The sequence below is a fragment of the Drosophila erecta genome, unplaced genomic scaffold, assembly GCF_003286155.1.
Source record: "Drosophila erecta strain 14021-0224.00,06,07 unplaced genomic scaffold, DereRS2 tig00000092-arrow-pilon, whole genome shotgun sequence".
In the NCBI taxonomy this organism is placed as follows: domain Eukaryota; kingdom Metazoa; phylum Arthropoda; class Insecta; order Diptera; family Drosophilidae; genus Drosophila; species Drosophila erecta.
In genome coordinates this window covers 6,562,064-6,582,281 of record NW_020825207.1, presented here as the reverse complement: position 1 = coordinate 6,582,281, position 20,218 = coordinate 6,562,064, and the positions used below count along the sequence as shown (strand labels likewise).

The window sequence follows — 20,218 nt, the reverse complement described above, 5'->3', positions numbered from 1 at the left end:
AGCCCGATCCGCAGTGTGGCCATTACAAATCCTGCGGTGTCGATGTACTTTTGATTTCCAACTAATAAACAAGAGCCCCGCTCGCTGCTGTTTTGGCCACATCAGCCGGTGGTGGTCGTGGTGACAACGCAGCTCTGGGTTGGATTTGGTTATGGGTATGGGTATGGGTATGGGATTGGGGATTCGGTTTGGGCCAATGCACCAAGCCGACCGAAAACATAAACCGGAATCTCCTTGCACCAAACAAGCAGAGCCTGCGGTCACCCAAAAGCTGCATTCGGTTGGCCTTTCCCTTTCGTTGGCCTCTGATTGATAATGATGCAACTGCGAACTGCCACTGGAACTGCAACACAAACTGCAACACAAGCTGCAACTGCATCATGCCACATATCATTGGCATTCCATTGAGGTCGCGATTCAGCTTGCCAATGCGATTCGTTCGCTCACAAGGGAAACTCAAATGTTTGGTCGAGGTGTGTGGAATGGAAAGTATTCTTGGGGTTCCACTAGTTTGCTGTTTTTCCGGAAGAGTCTTGGGGGAAATAATTAGCCAAGGCTATTCGAATTGCGCTGCTATAAAAAACAGATATAAGAAATCCTATTGAAATGCTTAAATCTCTGAACACTCAGTAGTTATTTTCCGCGAAAAGAAAACACTTCCTACTCTTTTTAAGAGCTAACAATTAAACAAATTATACATACGCCTTAAACTTTGATGGCCATATAAGAAATTGATGGTGTAACTTAACTTTTTTATGCCATTTCCAAAGAGAGTCAAAGAGTATCTGCCATGTCGACTGACGGGGGTTTTTCCTTAACGGATTTCCACATTGCAGCTTAATGACGGGCGTTTCTGGCTGCTGATTGATTGGCTGAGTTTTCCCGCTTTTCCGGGCCCTTGGATTGGACCACCTCCACCGCCATCACCCAGTTAAAGTAATTTACGTTTTGTTGCATTTCTCTGCTTTTAAATTTTATTCCATGTTCATTTTCATTTCTGTGTGGTGTGTCGTGTGTGTGGTGTTTGTTTGTTTGTTTGTTCGTTTGTCTTGTTTGCTTGCTGTTTGCCGCTCCCCTTGCCATTCATTTTTATCTGCATTTTTATTTGCATTCTGCTCGGCTTGTGTTTTACTTTATGCTAAATTGGCTATTTTCTTTTGTTGCTTTGTCACTTAAACTTGTAAATTTCCTCGGCAGGCTGCCCAGCCCCGATCTTCCGACCTTCCGACCTTCCTGCCTTCTCAACCTGGCCAATTGCCCTGCGAAGTTGGCTTAAATGTAACAGTTTTGCTGTCCGCCTGTTGCCAAGAATGCGGAGTTACTGCGTTGCTGGGCAGTGAACGGGTCGCTTAAGAGTTAGTTTTTGATTCTGTTGTACGGGGTATCATCCTTCTATCATATACCTTCCGCTCGTAGATGGCTAAATTTGTGGCCAGATCGCCGAGGCTGCGTTTACGGCTAAAAGTGTTTTGTTGGTGGTGGTTGCTTACATTTCTCTTGGGCCTATGTCTTATATATGTAAACCGATTCTGCTTATTGTAACACGTATTGTTGTATCTCGTATTTGCATTTGTATTTGTATTTGTAATCGTAATTGTATGGGTTAATAGTGTCCCCTCTCGACCGCACTATCCAAACATTTTGCACTACAGATGAACATTCTGTCTCTCATATCGCAATTATCGTAATTACTCATTGGTTTAAAATTAATTTGCCACATTCGGTTTGTGTTGCACTTAGGGGCTAGTATTTTCTTTAGTCATACATATATGTTGGTTTGTTTGTTTGTTGGCTTTGTTTATAAATTATACCTTGTAAATACTACCAACACAATGAATCATAAATACATTTGCTTAGTAATTCACTTGTTTAGTAATTTATTAGTTAGTTAACATGACGACGTGTTTGCTTGCTTTGGTATTACAGTTTCGCAATTTTCAGCTGACAATGAACCCAAGGAGCGAAAAAAATGACTCTCTAAATCACTAAACTGAACTATACATAGGGTACACACATTCACCACTCCTCTGCATATCTTAATATCTTCATATCCTCATATTAATAATTAATTAAACCTCAATTTAAACTTATCATCTTACAATGCTCTCCTCCGCTCTTTGTCAGAATTCTTGGAACTCTGCAAATGTAATTTTGCTGTGGCTTAAATTGGCGTTAGGTTCTTCTAAGTATTTCTGGTTTTTACATTGATCGCTTAGCCTACCGATATATATATATATATATATATATATGGATATATATATATTTGTATGTATTGCGCATAGGATATAGAATAATCTGAAGCTTAGATCGACTAAGAAATAAATTACAAAAGCTTGGGCTTTGTACAACAAATTCTGTGGCAAGCAAACGATCTCGATCTCGATCTCGATCTCGATTTCAATTTCAATTTCGATTTCGCTGGCACATTGCTGATCCTTAAACTGAAATATTTTACAATAGCTGATAATTAAAGTTTTCAGTGGCTGTGTGTTGCTTTATTTTACATACATTATTGTTTAGTTTACTCGTGGAACCGCTACATATGATATTTTAGTCGCTTAAGTTTGGCGTTCGAACAACATTTAACACTTTTCATATCATATTTTGTATTTTATTTGCCTTTACGTTTTGGTTTGAGCAATTCTCTACTTGAACATTTATTTACAAATATCGCTTATGTGGAGGGTCTTTCATTTGTTTTGGGGCTATATAAATATGCTTACGTTTGTGTTATAAAAATATTCGTAGTAAATGAAAACGTTCGTGAATTCGTTTTTGGTCCTTTCAAACGATTGGAAACTGATAATGAAATGATAAGGTGCGGTTTAATGCCGAATAAAACCCAATTCGTTTAGGTTAAAACTCTTTTGATCATACGCTTAATTTGATTTCCCAAAATATCTTACAGTTTCTTTGCTCGGGGCAAACTTTTCAAATGGAAGGAATTTGTTCGTGCCTGGTAAGTATTACTTCGTCTCTGACTTCTTCATGTACAATTTTAAACTATAGGTTCTCTCCTCGTGCTTTTTAGTTCTAAACATCCTCAAAATATTTAACAAAATCAGTCGCTTTCTCGAGATCTCCTCCTCGTCGAAAAGGAACTTAAAGTATTCGCAATAATCAACTTTATAACAATGTTTCTCTCCAAAGAATTGTAAACTTTTCCTTACGACTTCTGGCTTTGGCATTTAAGTTAAGCGCACACTCATACACATTGACATACAGCGATAGGGTTACAGTTACAGTTACAGTTACCATTACAGTTACAGTTACAGTTACAGCTAGGGGTTACAGTAAAAATATTCGAATTGCTTAGGGTTAAAGAGTCGGTTCCTTTTGGGGATCTAGAAAAGTGGGTTTTTCTGGGATACTGATGGGCCTGGGCTCTTAGACTAGGGCAATTTGGATGCTTGGCTAAATCGGTTACAGATACACATATGTATTGCTATATAGAGAGTAGTAGTGTAGCATAGTTCACGTGGTAATGTCGAGTAACTGGGTAAATCCATACAATTGCTTAGCCATAGGGGGTTAGATTACATAGAACAATCGGTGTAGTAAAGGCGTCAGTCACTCCCAAAGAAATCATTCAATCAACTTTCACGCTCACAGGGTCCCATCTAAATCTAGTGGCTGTTTCTAGTTGCAAAGGCTAAAACCAGGGCCAACATCAGCGCCCACCAGCCACGCCCATCGCCGGAACTGGCATTGAAGACGGGAAAGTGGATCTGCTCCGGGCGGTTGAGCTCCTCCTCCTCATCGTCGTCGATGGAGTTCGACAGCTGGCGGTGCCGCTTGGTGAAGTTCACGTTGAAGATCGCCTCCGCAACGCCACCTGGCGTGGAAACTATGAAGTAGAAGGTCCTTGGAACCCTTTCGTGCATGCTGACGTAGGTGAGTCGCGCCTCCTTGCAGAAGGGCGTGGGCAGATCCTGCGAATGAAGGAAAATCCATTACACCTCCATCAGGGATTACACCTGCACCACCATCACTCACCTTCACCGCATAGGCCAGCACCGTACTGCCGTACTGATTTCCGGGCGTGAAGACACGATCTCCGTGCAACCATCGAGCGGCATGAGCCGGCGGATTGGCACAGAACTCCACGTTAAGGTGCAGCGGTGATCCCGGATAGGCAACGGGCGTGGCATTCAATGCCATGACTGTGGGAGCGCCTAGAAATACAAGAAATGGCGAAATTATTAATATTATTATTACCCAAGCACTTAAAATAAATGTTAAGTCCTAATCTTAGATAGATGAAGAAGGATTTAAGCCAGCAACTGATCAGCGGACATGAGAACGAGGCGGATTAGCAAAGCAGAATCGCTCTTGGAAACTTTAGTGATTTTGCCCCCCAGTTGGAGCAGCCTTGGCTCGTTAGCCAGTTCCATGGAACTTTTTGCACCGAGATTCCCCAAGGAAACTTCTGTAAGCCTTCTACGTCGCACTTCACACATGCTAAGCCAATTCCGGCGCAACTGTACGCCGTTGCCAAGTTTGTTTCGCCTCGCATCAGCTGCAATTAAAGCCATGGCGAAAAGTTTACGGCCACCGTTACCACCACCAATGCCATCAGCAATGCCGTAGCCATCGCCACTAATTAAAAGCGTATCACCCGACAAATGTGCCACTTACTGCCACAGAAGCTCGACAAGGACAAGGAGATGCACCTCTGGAAAAGTAAACGCTTGGCTGGGAGTGGGAAAAATCAAAATAAATAGGGAACAACATGTCGTGGGGCCAAAGGAAAAGTTGGCCCAAGAACGCCAAAACTTCATTAAAAAGTTTGCGCCAAAGCGAATTTGGTGGAACTTATGTGGGCCGTGTGCCCACAGTAGGGGATTATCTCTGTGAGATGCCAAAGCCTCACGATGTTGGCCAACACTGCGACAATCCAATTAGACACATGGGCCAACCCATTCCTTTCTGGCCACCTCGTCCGTTGTTCCACAGCATATTTAATTATCGTGAGGCTCGAAATTTTGCAATTTTCCTCATCATCGCCAAGAGACAGAGACCTATTGAATGGAGTGGGGTTGGAGTAGGGTTGCCAAATAAACTTCTGAAGCAATGGCGAGCCGGCAAACAAAATGGTCGAAAGTGTTAAGTGCAAATGAGTGTCAGGTTGGGCGGAAGAGGCAGAAGGCAGAAGGCAGACACAAACAAAAACAAATCGAAGAACTCCGTTCGACACTCGCAAATGTATAACCAGAAAAACCCCCATTTTCGCCAGGCTCCTGGGCGACTAACTGTAAAATCAATTAAAACAAGTGCGCCAGGGTTGTGTCTGCCTGCCAAATTATGCGTTCAACGCCATTTTGCCGAGTCCTGCTCAGCCCCGGCCCCATCCTTTTCCCCGAGGAAAAAGTGTAATTTATTTGACAGCCAAAAATGATTTTTGCATGAGGCTCTTACCCGGCCTTAGCATCCCATTCACAGGGCTCTCAAAGAGATTTAAATTCTATTTTGATTTGCAGCCGGTGAACCGTGTGCAAGCATTTTACCCCAGAGCCCAGGTGGATGGTTGTCGACTGTGCCCCCAAGGTCAGTGCTTTGGTCATTGGTGCGACTTTTAATTTGATTTCCACTCGGTCCACCCGGGGGCGCCAAATAGAAATGAGTTTCGTATTGCCCGTAGTTGGGGCGATGGCATCGCATGAAAATGCTTTGCATCTATTCGTTATAAATAATATGGCTTCGCAGACAATCCCTGCGAGAAATACCATTAATATCGCAGAAAAAGCGGCTGGAAAATACTCAATTTATAGAGTAGAACCAAGCCAATGAAAAACAATTACATGGCCGAAAACAAGGCGCCGTTTTTCACCCTCTCTGGCTCCAGTAGCCATGGTGGCTGTGAAATTCTTAACAATTACGGGAACATGACCATATGGGGACACAGAAACTCCAGCTCCTTTTCGTGCCACATGTACGGACATTGGACGGCGATGAAAAGTCCGAAGGCGATGAAAACGGCGCTGCAACTGAAGGCGCATCTCCGCCAATTGGGGGCGCATCTCCTACCGAAGTTCATTCAAATGGATACTTATTGAACCTACTGTTCTCTTCTTCAGATTGCGGATTGGGCAATCTAGTACTGAAATATTTGCCAGCACTAGAAGAATATTTTATTGTGGATAAGGACTATATTACACTATTTCATGCCCAACTGCAGGGTTTGTATATGTTATTCGCAATCCGCCTCTCTGCGCTAAACTTTAAAATAGGAAATCAAGACTCGCTGGGCTATGGACCCAAGTTGAATGTGTAGCAGAGCTACCCGAAAAACTTTGTGGTTCATCTTTCATATTCGGACGAGCCAACAAGTGATTGCCGTTCACGAGTGAATACGAAAACTCAATTATTGTTTCGGTTCTTATTATTTATTTTCGTGCTTTCGAGAGCACTTTCCAGCACTGTCTGGTGCCCAAAGAATGCAAAATGACGGGGAAAAAGAAGGACAACAGCTTTCAGCGACGCGCAATCAATGGAGTAAGGTCCTGAGCTCCAAAAAGCAGCTGCCACTCCTCAACCAAAGTGTTGTAAAGCGTTTGCCCCCTCGTTGTGGCAGTTGTTGTTGCCTCACCTCTTTGCAAAGTTTTCGCACAAAAGGCAACTACGAAAAATTAAGTTAGCTTTTTCGGGCAACGGGAATTGAGTAATTTTCAGCCGTAAAACTTTATTATTTTGGACTGCAGGACTTCGCTGCGTCTGCTCCCCTTTAGCACTGCCATTGTTGTTGCAACAATTGTAGAACATGCAAAGTTGCTGTTATTGTTTAAATATTTATTTTCAGCTGTTGCAGCTGTAAATGCTGGCAGGAAAAGTTGTCTAGTGCCCGAAAGTGGGCAAAAACATGCAAATTTCATTGGGCCAACGTGGAAAGAGGAACAGAACCGCCAAAGCAACTCTTTGGGCAATGGACCAACGCAACGTGTAATTACATTAAGCCAGCCAAATTTGGCAACACTTTTAAACGGTCTCAAACGCACAGGGAAAACTTATTTCGAAAAGTGGCGGGATAGTATTATACTAGTATTAACAATACAAAATTCTAAATGTTTTATCAAGCGAAAAATCCACCAGAAGGTGTCTAAAAGTATGCAAGACATATCATTAGCGTGCTTTATACCATACTAAGTAATTAGTTGTGTATATATATAATTATAATTCAAGATTTCATACAGTTGTAAATTAAAAGCCTCCGCAAAATGTGATTTCTCCTGGGTATCATTTTAATGGGCAGTTGTGGGTGCCAAAATGCCAACGAGATGGCATAACGGCTCAGATTAGAGCCGGCAATTACAGGTGAGCGGCGCCAGAAGACCTAAACAGCTTGGCAAACATGCCCCCGGGGGCCAGGAAACCTCGGACTCCTCCGACTGCGCCTTAAAATCCGGCCCAGAGTCCGGCAAATGGTATTAGCTATGCAGGGCTCCACGGGAAGAGGGCGAGTGCCAGATAACAGCAATCCGACAGGCAGCAAGTGAAAATAACAATCATAATATTCAATTATGCAATGGTTGCCCGAGGAGCAACAGCACGGCCACCGAAACTGGACGGGGATCCAAGGCGGACTGGAAAAGCAGGCAAGCCACTGGTTCGTTCCCTGTACTGCCCCTGAATAATTAATAAACATTGTGTGCACTTAATGCAAAAAGCTGCAAATAAAATTACCAACTGCCCGGCTCGGTTGTGTACTGAAAACCATTGAATTCACTGGGCGTTCAAAAAACAAAACAAACCGAGGACCGAGGACTGAGGACCGAGGCTCAAATTGAAACTACGTGACCGGGCTGAGCAATCAAGAAGGGATTAGCGGGTTGTTCCCGCTTTTAGTTTGCCATTTGTCACTTGCCAATGGCCAGTTTCCAATTGCACAGGGCGCACCTTTGGGCGCTTTTAATTGAATTTATTGTCGACGAGGTGGCTGCTGAATTATTGATCACCGCGATGACAAGTTAACCCAGTGAAGGATGCCACTTGCGACCGGGTCCAAGGCTTCCTGGCATTTATCTTAAGTTCGGCAACTTTTCGGCCCGGCCTAAGCTGCTCAAAAATTAATGAGGGCACTGGGCGAAACCGTGTCGCCTGTTCTTAGCCAAAAGGTTGCAAACTTTGCCAAGTAATCTTGTGTTCCGTGGTTTACTGCGCTCTTAAGAGTCGAAGCACGCGTTTTACTGGCAGATCCCAGGACTCACCTACTCACCTCTTGTCATTCTGGGGATTTTCAGTGGAATCTGCTTGCGCAGAGAAAGAAAAGAGTCTGTACTCATAATAGGAAGAAGTGCGTCTTATTTGCTACAATTGTTTGGGACCCATGACTGATAGTCGAGTTTTGATTATTTTTTGCCGTGCACGAATGAGCACCCATACACCTGTAACATACTTTACTTCGCCTAATTGAAATCCCTTCAAGTATGTCGACTTCAAAGTCAATTGCTCGGGGACAACTACAACCGGTCTGAAAAGCCAAAAGAGGAGAACTGGGCCATTAGGAGTGACCAAACAAACTTTGATGCTGCGATGACCTCTAAGTGGCGAAAGGACCTGGCCGGAGCGAGATCTAGACGGAGATTGATATATGGTGGAGGTAAAGTGCAGCTCTGGTTATGCCAGGGTTAGCTCTTTTTTCGCAGTTCCCATTCAGAGCCAGTGTGTGCTCATCCACACACTCGTGTAAATATCTGTAACCCAAATCTTGGAAATTTACAAAGCGCGCTTCTATGGCTGGCGATGTTGTCAACACAAATTAAGCCAGCATGTAAAGCTGAATGGGATGGGATGGGTTTGGAGCTGGAGCTGGAGCTGGAGCCCTAACCCCACCGTAGTTTACGTATTTAAATATGCTCTTTCACTTTCAATATCAAATGAGTGGCTGGTTGGCAACTTTTGCCTGGCAGCAAGATTGCAACTTGCAGATACACGGATACGTAGATACTTTGGCCGGGACCGGCAAAGTTTGCCAAATACGTAGAGACGTGTGTGCACAGAACCGAACTTTGGATGAACAGCCTCGGCTTCGCATGAAACAGCAACCCAATTTGAGACAGTCCGCCTCTGCTCCTCCCTCTTCAATCCCCCTGCAGCTATTGCAAATTGCACAAGTTGCCAAAAATCGCTTCACATGTGCCACTTAAAGTTTTCGGTTTTGGCCCGACTCTGTCCTGCAGCTTGCCAAGTTGCAAGTTGGCAGGACGCGCCGCCCACCTTGTGTCGGCCCGCCCTATTTTCCAGGCTACCTGCCACTTGTAAATTTAATAAATTTTTGCATTTTTGTTTGCCGACGCTGGGCCGTGAAAGTGAGATGTCAGAAAACTTTTAAGTGATGTTGGTAAACACACAGAATTATGGTCGAGCGAGATGAAAGTGAAGTCTGCGCAATGGCAAAGTTTAATAGAATCGAACGTTCATTTAGGCCTGATATGCGCAACATTTGGCCAAGTCTTGGTATACCAAATATCTATGGATTATTGAGTCGTCACTGAGACGTACGACTTATGCGAATGCGAAAAATAACCCATCATCTTTGTGAAAATCAAAGGATTGCTGAATTTTTCAGGTCACAAATGCGAGCTCGAGCAGAATCTACGTTTTGTGATAAGCCAGATGAAAAACTAAATTCAGTTTCGGAAACTGTGCAGTCAAGTGCTTTTTCTAGTCAACAAGCTTTTAGCCCAAATTATGTCCCTTTTGCCCAAAGTCATCCAGCATATTTCGAAAATTCCAACTAGTGTGAGTTGGCTTTCTGCAATCGGACGTTCATTTGCGATTGTCAATCGGAGTGGGCCCAGGATCTGGTGGTCAAGGGTTAAGGGCTTAGGCAGTTAAGTGACCCCAGGGTCATCCCCCACCCCCCGGAAAACCAACCGCACCTGGCGCCAGGACCTCTCAGATTCGCTCGGTTATTTACGTAGGCGCCTGATAAAATTGCGTGTCCAGTGCGGCGTACGGCGGCAATGTTTGCGGTTATGGCGAATGCCAGCCAGACACGCCCACCGCCCCCGCACCCGCCCCCGCCCCAAATGGGTGGGCATGGCGGGGCGTGGGTGTGGGTGTGTGAGTCTGGCAGGCCTATGCTTTATCGCCTGACATTTGACATTTTTATTAGCTTTGTGGCGACGGCGTTTAATTACTTTGCACGCTGCGCACAATGTCCGACATTTTTATATGCACTTCCTGCCCAGCGCAATGCAATTAAAATATGCATTTGAGTTATAATACCAGGGCCATTGACCGGCCCCAAAAAACACGCGTGGACAGCTCATTATCCTTTGAAATCCGCATGGGGACACCAAACTCGCACTTATTTCGACGGCAGTAATGAGGCATTTAAATCCAGCTCTCTGCTCAGCCCATTAAGACTGCACTGCACCCGTCTCCCGATCCCGATCCCAGTCCCAATCCCAATCCCATTCCCAATCCACTGGAAGCCAGTGGAGGGTTGACATCGTTATAGCGCAACTGGAACTCGAACTCAGCCGCCTCTCAGCAGCCCACTTATTAGTTTGGTGCAAAGCCCGCGAATGCGGCTGCCGCTGGGCACAATTGGCGGCTGGTGTTCCCGAAAGGGGTTGACATCACACTCCAACTCAATTCAAGCCCAACCAAACCAAGCCAAACCAAGGCAATCCAAGGCAAACCATACAAAACAAAAGCAGCCAGCCAATCTCCTCCTGCTGGCACCACTCGACGTCTTGTGGCGCGGAATTTGCATGCTCAAGTGCGGAAATCAACTGCAATTTGCTAATATTTTTACAGGCCAAGTGCGAATTGGTCAAGTGGCGCGAATTAGTCTTGATTTCGGCCCCTCGAAGGTCACACAGAATGCTGTCAGATTGTTTTACTGCTCGCATCCGGTGGATTTGGCTGGCAGTCTGGCAGTGGGTGGTGGGTCGTCTGGTCGACTGGTCCACTGGCGACATGGCCACGTCTGGTGGCGTCTATTTGCACAACTTTTTCAGCTCATTTCCGCTGCAGCTGGAGACAGACCGAAAACCAGAAGCTGCACATCAGTGCTGTCAACTACCAATTTAAAACCAGGCACAATAAACCAAGGTAAACATGGCAAAATCATATTAAAATAAACAATATGTAATTAACACTGTGCTCTGTAAAGCTCTATGTATATTTTCTTAATGTAGCTATGCAAATTTTAAGTTTAAATACGTTTTTTAAGAGCAGAAACCTTTTATTATATCTTACAGAGTTTCTGTATATTTTTAGCTGTAGCAAATTAATTATCAGTAGTTGTGTTAAAAAATGAAGTCTTAAGTTAATCAAAATTATAAGCAGTCTTAAAAAAGTCAGATCTGACCAGAACGGGACAAAATGGGCAGATCTGATGATGCCATCCCGCTCGCGCCTCGTCCGTCCCGCTCGCTCTCGCTTGTGGAAATGGCCAAAAATGATTTCTGCAACTGTCTGAAAAGTTTCTGCATGCTGCCTTGGCAGCCATTTTTTAGCTTTCCGGGGTGTTTTTGATGACAAGTTTCTGACTTCATATTTTAACTAACGACTCCAGACAGCCACCCGCACAGAGAAATTGGAAAAGAGCCGGCAACACACATATGCAAAATTATAATTTAGTCAACAATTTTTTAGCTCCGACTGTGCGTGTGTGTGTGCGCTTGGATGTGTGTGTTTTGCAGGAAAATTGAAGCGTAAAAATTAATGCTTGAGTGCGCTCTGTGCAAAAGACAACACACCGAAAAGGACACAAAACTGTTGACAACATGGCGCAAGGACGACTGTAATGAGTGCGGAAAAGTTGCAAAATTGCATTCGGGCAAATGTTTTTCTTTGGCTTTTCGGGGAAAACTATTTCGAATGCCACATCCCCGTTTGTGCGCAGGAAACTGAGACATTGGGCTGCTCATAATTAGAAAAAGTTGGGTATATTTACCCAGCAAATCAATCGGAAATCGAAGTGCAGGCTTTTCCAACAAATTGCCGGACCGAAATCAAATTATTTTCAAATCCCCAATCGTACTTCAAAGTATTTTCAGACAGTGGTTAAACTATTTACCAATCGAGAGAGTTTCCCCTGGGATTCCTCATGCGAAGACTTTGAAGTTTTTAATTCGTTTCAACCCCACTGGCAAATTCATTTCGAAAACGTTTATCTAATGCTCAAGATCGTTTTGTATTTCCATTTTTTTTTTAGGGGGAGGTGGGCCGAGTAGCATTTAACATGCAATTTAGCGCAGCTGCTGTGAAAATTCCGGCTGCCTTTAAAATCTTCGTCGCAGGGCGCAGTAAATTGCCATTTAAATGAGGCACAAATGAAAAGCGAAGGGGCGCAAAAAATTCGTTCGCATATTTTATGAAAAGGGCCCGCAAGAAGCAAAAAAAAAAATGCGAGAATAAAAATTGCCAACCCCGAACTCCAAACCTAATGAGTAGAAACAAAGCAATATTTGCTGGCGAACGCGGCAAATTCCGAAAGCAAATTTGCCAAGAAGAAAAATTACGCATGGAAAATGGAAAAATGCGAAAATATTTCCTGCTCGTGCGTTGATCAAAAGCGAGCAACATGCATATTACAAATTAGCATGCATAAAACAGGGCCAAGAATGGAATGGCCAGAAATGGAGGGCTGAAGTTGTGGGCGGGGCGATTCGAGTGGGCCAGGACATAAAGCAATATTTATGTTCTCGTATCGCTTGAGGGGCCGCGATTCTTGGTCTAAATTAAGCGTGGAATATGCGTGGAAAAGCTTTTATTAAAACAGGCCGAGCTTGGCACTCATTGTACTTTCCTTGGTTCCTTGGATCCCTGGGCTCGTAATGAAAATTCCGCAAATAATCATTACGAGGGTGGTTGCCATTATGCCGGGAAAATGGCTAAGGAGGTGACAAAATGGATGGATGGATCTTCGAAACGCCACAGAATCATTGGGCTTTTCATTTAATTTGCGAAGTGTCACATTTAGAGCGATGACTATAAATGCTACAGTATACAAAAATATTACCTAATATTGCATTGCCGCTTCCCCTTACTTTAAGTCTACTTATGGATATTCCTTATTAAAATCTACTTTGCCGCAACTTTTCGCTGCATTTGTTTAAATTACTTAAAATTGCGCTGCGGAGATGGCAGAGTCTACTACTGAGCTACTTTTGCCAACTGCCAGTTAACATATGCATGGCTGCCACGCCCCCGCCGCCCGGCACACACATGCACACACACGCACAGGCACACACTAACACACTGTCAACAAGAAAACGCCCACATAAAGTTAACGACAGCGAACGAGGGCAAAAAGAAACCAAAAAGATGGCGAAATTGTGAGGGAAAATTGTTATTTAATTTGTGTGAGTGCTGAACATTTTTGCAGCTGCTGTTGCTCAAGTTCTTGCTGCAAAACTTTTTGCCCAGCACACGCACTAAACTTTAACACAAGCATAAATTTGGGCGCACACAGATACTCGATGCGCGCGTTAGTGTGGGTAAGTAAGTGCACTTTGCATTGGGGCCGCCGCGAATCCTTTGGCTTTCTTCAAAATTCATATGCACATTTATTTTACTCACAGCCCGCTCCTCAAGTAGCTGCATATGCAAGTAGGTGCAGCAGCAGCAGCAGCAGCAGCAGCTCCTTTGCTTATTTGTTGCATAATTTCCGCCCACCAGCAGCTAGCAGCTTTTTTCTGGCTTAAACGAAGCGTGAAGGCAACACGGGCTGCAATTTTAAGTCACGAGTTCATTACGAGAGCCCAGGAAACAAAGGGGCCACAAAACTTTCATATGCATAATGAAGATCCCCGCCGCTCGGACTAATCAAAAATGTCAACGAAGCAAATGATTGAGGCCATAGTAATCCCTTTGTCATCGCTTTTTGGCCTTCTCCATTTGACTTGGTAATTACGGACAGGTAATCAGTGCAGCTCACGGTTTGGGGAGCGATTATGAGGTTCTATCGTTATTGCTTGGCTGCTTCAAATGAAACCCAATGGCCCTCGATAACATCTCTTTCAGATGTTACTTCTTGGTAAGAAAATGAGTAAGCCACCTGTAAGTTTTCAGTTCAGCTACTAATTGTATCTTAAATGCAAGGTCTAATAAATCTATCTACTGGTTTGCTTGCTTTATGTCGCAGTTTAAGTGTAACAAAATAGTATTTATATAAGTCACTTCCCTTATTTTTTACCCTTAGGAATACTTACAAAAATGTGCAACTTGTAAAGCGAGAACGATTGGAGATGTTGGCCGAAAATACAACTGTGACCAGCGGACATCATAAATGACAATCGAGATACACATTTTTTCGGTGCTCTTTGCTTTGAAAAAACTGCGAAACTTTGCAGACAGGCGAGGACAACTTTTCCGGAGTTGGTCTTTGTATTTTGTTTAATTTTACAAGCAAACACAAATAGTGGAAGTAACTAAGGCATCTCATGGTATCCTGGCACACACACACAACTCCTGGCAGAGGAGCATTTTCTTCGCTCTTTGCTGCTGGGCTGTGAATTTAATCTATTGTATGGCTGCTCTGCCTTCAATTCTTCCCTCTCCCCGTTGGGTTTCTCCATTATCCTGTCGACTTTGACTGCAGCCTGGCTATCCTTTTGCCGTCTGCCACTTGATAAATATGACTATTTCACGCTCCCACCCACCTGCCCACTCCACTCGCTTGTTTATTTGCGTTAAGTGTTAGCTGCGACGCTTGTCCCAACTCGGAGTCCCTACCACGTCACCCCAGTTTTCCACCTGCCTGGCTGCCTGGTATTTTGTTTATCTAGCACTCAATTTCGCAGTTTTAATGACAAACTGTCTTACCTTGAAATTGCATGCGGGAGCATTATAAGTGTCTCCATTTCGTGTAGAACACCGACCACCCACCACCCACTTTGGGTTCTGGGTTCTGGGTTCTCGAGGAGCAAGGACATTGTTTGATTGCTTGGCTTCGCTCGTCCGGAGATCTGGGAGCCACTGTGTGGAGCAGAGCTGTGAGCTGTTTCATGTTTGGATTGCACTCGAGGGTAAGCCAGGTCCTCAACTCATCCTGCTCCTGGCAGACCCACCCCTTTCAGCAGACCACCCCTCCCCTACCGACCACTTGGCAAGTTTTATTGTCTCAATGTCCACTTGGCTTTCGCCTCAAGACAACTTAATGCGCTTTGCTGGGGCGGAGCAGACAAGTGGACTGGTGGACGAGTGGAGGTGGTGCGAAGTCAAAGCTAACGCATTTTCCTTAATTTCCGGCAGCATGATTTCCAATTTTTCTTTCAAATTCCCCAGCACTCGTGTCGTATACTTAATAAAACCGGCAAGAACGGCAAGACCGGCAAGAGACTGAAGGAAGTGCGCAAGCTGATTGGAATTGCCTTTCGCAATGTCATCAATCATGCGTCGTTTTCCACACGCCCAGGCAAAGATTTTGACAAGTGTCAATGCGACAAGAGAGCGAACGATAAGCCCGACTATAAAGGAGCAGAGTGGAGAACTGTGGAAACTGGGGAAAAAGGACGAAAGCGTTGGGGAAAATCACATGCAAAGTAAAATGTCGAACTTCTGACAGCAAGAAAATAAAACTTTTCATTTGTTTTCCCCGGCTCTGCCGTGTCCCGAAACTGCTGTCAAAGTTTTTAATGTTTTTAACTCCTCGCTGTCACCTGAGCAGCCACCCATTCGGAAAAACCACCCAGCGCCCGCCCACCCCCACAAAAAGTGGGGAAAACCCTGGTGAAACTGGGCCACACCCAATTTTCCGGTGCTTCTACAACTTCGGATTCATCGATTGGGCTGCGGGGTTAAAGGGTGTATCATAGCAAAGTGTGACTAACTCTCAGGTGACCGCAAAGTATATAAATTCCCAAACCAATTACTTCATAAACTTTATGGCCTTGCATTTAAATAATAAATGTACTTATGTGCACATATTAATTGTGCCAATCCAACTGGCTCCTGCTGCAAAGTAGTATCCAGCAATCCGCTATCGGTTCTCCAACGCGAAGATGATTAGGTAGTAGTATCTGTTGGATCACTCACCCTTCACGGAGACCGTGACGCTCTGCAGGACCTCCAGCTTCTTCTTGTTGGTGGGCGACTGGCCCACACACTTGTACATGCCCGCATCCTGGTACATGACGTCCTTGAGCGAGAACTGGCCGGTGGGCTGGCTGCTGCCGTAGCCAAGGCCACGTAACCGGGCCGAAATGGGGTCCAAGTGGGACCAGCAGCCCAGGGAGCCTAGAACGAGGAGGAGAGATGAAAGCCGGGCCATGATTTAATTAATTGACTTCCCAGGCACTCGACACGCAAGTTTTAATTTCTTTAATTGATGCGTCACTGCCACAGACAGCGAGCCATTTGTCTATGCTAGCCATTTGGCCGAAAAGCGAGCAAAGTAAATTGCACGCATAATTAATTTCCAATTGCGCTAATTAATGAAGAGGCGCACAAAAGGCCACGACTCGTCCTTTCGATCGAACGAAAGTAAACTGTAAACGTAATTACAGCCCAGACGCATTTATCACTCTAAATGGGCCACGAACTCGGCAGTTTTTTGTGCGCCGCCTCCACCAAAAAGCCGCCACTTCCTTTGAAGTGCCTGGCCAACGGGAACTCGAAAGTGGCTAGTTGGCCATCCAGCCAACGCTTACCTTGCGGACACTGCAGGGTTACCGCTCCGCCCAGCTGCACTTCCAGCTGGCCCTTGTTGGGATTGTGCGAGGCAGCTGCCACGGAAACATCCTGATCATCCGGCTCGGAGGTCACATCCACCGAATCAACTGCAAAGATAAAGGACGAAAGCAGAAGCCGTCAGTTAGGGCTGCAAACTCCAGGCCACATGTGGCCCAAGGACACGCTACACGGGAAATAAAAGTGGTAAATACATACAAGTACCCGTATCCTTAAAGTATAAGTTATTTGAAAACTCATTAGCCTTTGCTCGTAATATTAATACAACTCTTACTTGTAATATAACAGAAAAACAGCGTAAGTCCCTGAACTGTTCATAAAACACGGTAATTCTGTGGCCGTGCAAATCCGAGGGCTGTTGGCAATTGTCAAATGTGACAATATTTCAGTGACAGAGCCAGCAACAAATTGCTGACGCGCTGCGAACACCTGAGTCACTCCGCAATGAGTTGTCACTTCCGTTTTGATGGCAACTAAGAGTGAAAATCGCTGCTCAGCTAGCTGGAAAATTGCCTGAGCTGCAATCTTCCCTGCCGCAAATTCATAAATACATATATTTTATGCTCGTTTCCGGCGGGCGGAGCAATGGGGTGGGATATTGGGGGTAAAGAAGCCATAACGATGCTCCATTCTAATTTGCAAGGCGGGTGGAGCACATACTCGCATATTTTTCACTCTCCTTGCCTGCAAGATGGCTTTAAAGGGCGTCCTTTGTGAGGCGTACTTTATGACGCCATTCATATTACGGCATAAATAACAATTTGCCCTGACATGTGCCCAAAAGTATGCGGCCAGGTAGCGAGTCCTTTGTCTGCCGCCGGATATCATAACAATAAGTTGCCAAGTGGCGACCGGGCGGAGGAAAAAAGCGATGTTGGGGACAATGGCGGCGGATCTTGGCGAGAAACCCGGGGACTTGTGCCCTTAAATGCTCCTCGGGCCAGCGGCAAATTAGCAGACTCAAAAGTGAGCCGCCAATCAACAGAAACTACTAATTACTGGGCGACCTCCAGCTAATCGAAGGAGAAAGCCCAAAGTTGCGAGTCCTGCGAACCGAGATTTTCCAAGGACCCTTGCGAGAGTGTGCGTGTGAGTGAGCGAGCGAGAGACAATTAATTGTAAGCTCCTTTCGCCTGCAGAGACCCTTCGTCGCATGTCAATCAACCCTCCACGAGCGGGGATTTTATTGCTGACAATGGCAAAGTCCGCCCCTCGCAGGACGAAGGGCGTGTTACTTAGTCAAAATCACGTAGTTATAAAATTTTTTATTGCCCAGCACAAAGGCGAACAAGGGCGGCGTCGCTCAAATTGACAACTTCAATGGCCAGCAGGGGATCGGGCACTCGCATTCTGGCCGGGACTGAAATAAGAGCCCTCTGCACTCCGTCTCGATACCCCGGCGAAAATGTCTAATGAGCTCAACTGACAGACATTTGTCATTTGGAAAAAGCTGCAGGCGTGTTTCGGGGCGAAGCGATAAGAAAAGTATCTATAACAGCGAGTGAAAAATTACTGAAGTGAAACAGTAACTTAAAGCTACTACAGCTAGACAATAAATACGTAAATAAATGAATTTTTACAGTGAAAGTAGCCCTTCAAACGGCTGACAAAGGAGTAAGTAATGGTATGGGTGCAGACTGTCAAAGGAGCATTATTAAAGGAAACACTTAGACGCTCCCACGCTCGAGGTACTCGGCTTAGAAATCAATTCCCTTCTCGCTTCGCCGCAGAAAATGAAACTCTTTCAATATTTTCCCCAACTTTTTCCACACACACGCTCGCATTCTTAATTTGGGCACTTGTTTCACGCATATTTTGCTGAATGGCCATTCATAACCATTTGGGGGAAAGAAGCAAAGGAAAACAAATAAACAGGGGCAAACAAATGGGCATCGAGTACCGCCCATGTGGCGACACTGGAGGAGATTGAGAGCGAAAGGTCCTTGAAAGGCTGGGGAGAAAGTGATGCTGCCGACCATCTTTGGATGCGGGGCACACTCGAATAAATCCCAACTCATAACAACGGCAAATACGAAGGGCAAACAGTAAACACTAATGCAAACAAGGGGAATCAATATGCCGGGCCCGGACCGATTCTGGCCACCAATCATTAATCATAACGCATCATCATCAGCCATGTTGGCGTTTCGCCTTCAGGAACTCTGGCTGGTGGGTGGATGAATGGGTGGGTGGCTGAATGGGTGGCCTGTCACTTTCAGAGCTCCCATGAGAAGTGCCGAGTCCCTTGCCGTGCAGAGTGTATTGATGTGTCGACACATCCCGTCCCCTGGCCAGAGTGTGAATATGACGGACCGGCGTGATCCATAAATCCTTCAGCAAACTGCAAAGTTTCACTCTCGATGGGGATGCCGTAGGTGGGTGAGGAATTAAATTCCGCCCGCTGAAGGGTACTTGCCCACTTTTTTCGCTTGCAATTTTCATTAGCACTCCTGCCCGCGCCGAAGATTAATTTGCATTTTTCCGCTGGCTCTGCATCTTCGCAGTTAGTCATGAATATGAAGGAGGCCGACGAGATGCAGCATCATCATCATCAGCATCGTGGAATACAATCAGCTTAACTTACAAGCTGCATAAACAGCCAGCGGAAGCGGCTGAGAGTAAACTCTCGGGCTGCTGTGATTGCATTTGTGCCTTGGTTATAAATTTTAATTTCCCCCACCCACCAGCAGAATTTACAGGACTTTCAGCGAACACGCGATTAATTTGCAATGAGTTGAAATTGAAGATGATTGCAGTGGATGCAAGAAAACAGGGTATTTTTCTTTCCAGATGCCGGAACATAAGAGGTTCGTTTGAGGGGCAGGGGCCATGCAAATTGGTGGGGCAGGGCACTGTGACTTGCGCCATCATATCCATAAAAGATAATCTCTCGACAAATTTCCGTTTGTGTCGGAGAAAACTTTGCGGCCATAAAAAATACTTTACGGCAAGACATTTGTCCGCAACGAGTTTTTAATATTTGCTCAAGTTGTCCAGAAGCGAGGGCGCCCAGCCGAAATGAGTTTCGATTTCATCTGGGGCAGGGACAAATAAAATTTTATTGAAAATCTTCAAGCCGAAGGACGAGCGACCCTCCAACACATACCGAAACATAATCGCTGGCCATAAAAACAAAGGCGCAGCAAACAAAAAACAAAAAACTAATAATCGTGCGCGCCGATAAACACAGAAATTCAAGTGGGCCAAAGGACATGCGAGCACTCGCCAGGATAAGGGCGAAATAAACAATCAAGTTAAACCGCGATAACCAGCATGACAAAGGATAATGGATAACATGGCCCAGGACTCTGCAAATCGGCGCAGTTGGGCCGTAAGAAATGGCTCGCCATCGAAATGCTTGCGACAGCGTGTAGAATTAGATTTTATTGTAATTCGCCTTCGTTTCGACACGGCTCGAATGTCCTGCATCCACAGGGACTCGTTCGGCTGCCGCTTCAAAGGATGTGTTTGCCTCTTCTCCTGAGTGGTTGACAATGTGGCAGAGTCCTTGTGCTCCTGGTGGTGCATTTTCTTAGCAGTTGGCTGGGCAAATTAGTTCCCTGCCAGGCGA

At 45.2% G+C, this 20,218-nt stretch overlaps 1 protein-coding gene across 1 annotated transcript in view; it reads right to left on the bottom strand.

The window, feature by feature from the left end:
• Positions 1 to 2,148: 2,148 nt before the first annotated feature.
• Positions 2,149 to 20,218, bottom strand: part of LOC6549509 (irregular chiasm C-roughest protein) — a 121,336-nt gene continuing 103,266 nt past the window's right edge. Inside the window, exons 9-12 of the mRNA XM_001975695.3 lie at positions 16,608 to 16,736; positions 15,994 to 16,194; positions 3,997 to 4,175; positions 2,149 to 3,932 (exon numbers count right to left, since the gene is read on the bottom strand). Of these exons, the coding sequence (XP_001975731.3) occupies positions 3,627 to 3,932; positions 3,997 to 4,175; positions 15,994 to 16,194; positions 16,608 to 16,736 (815 nt within the window). The 3' untranslated portion in view covers positions 2,149 to 3,626. The remainder of the gene's footprint in view (positions 3,933 to 3,996; positions 4,176 to 15,993; positions 16,195 to 16,607; positions 16,737 to 20,218) is intronic.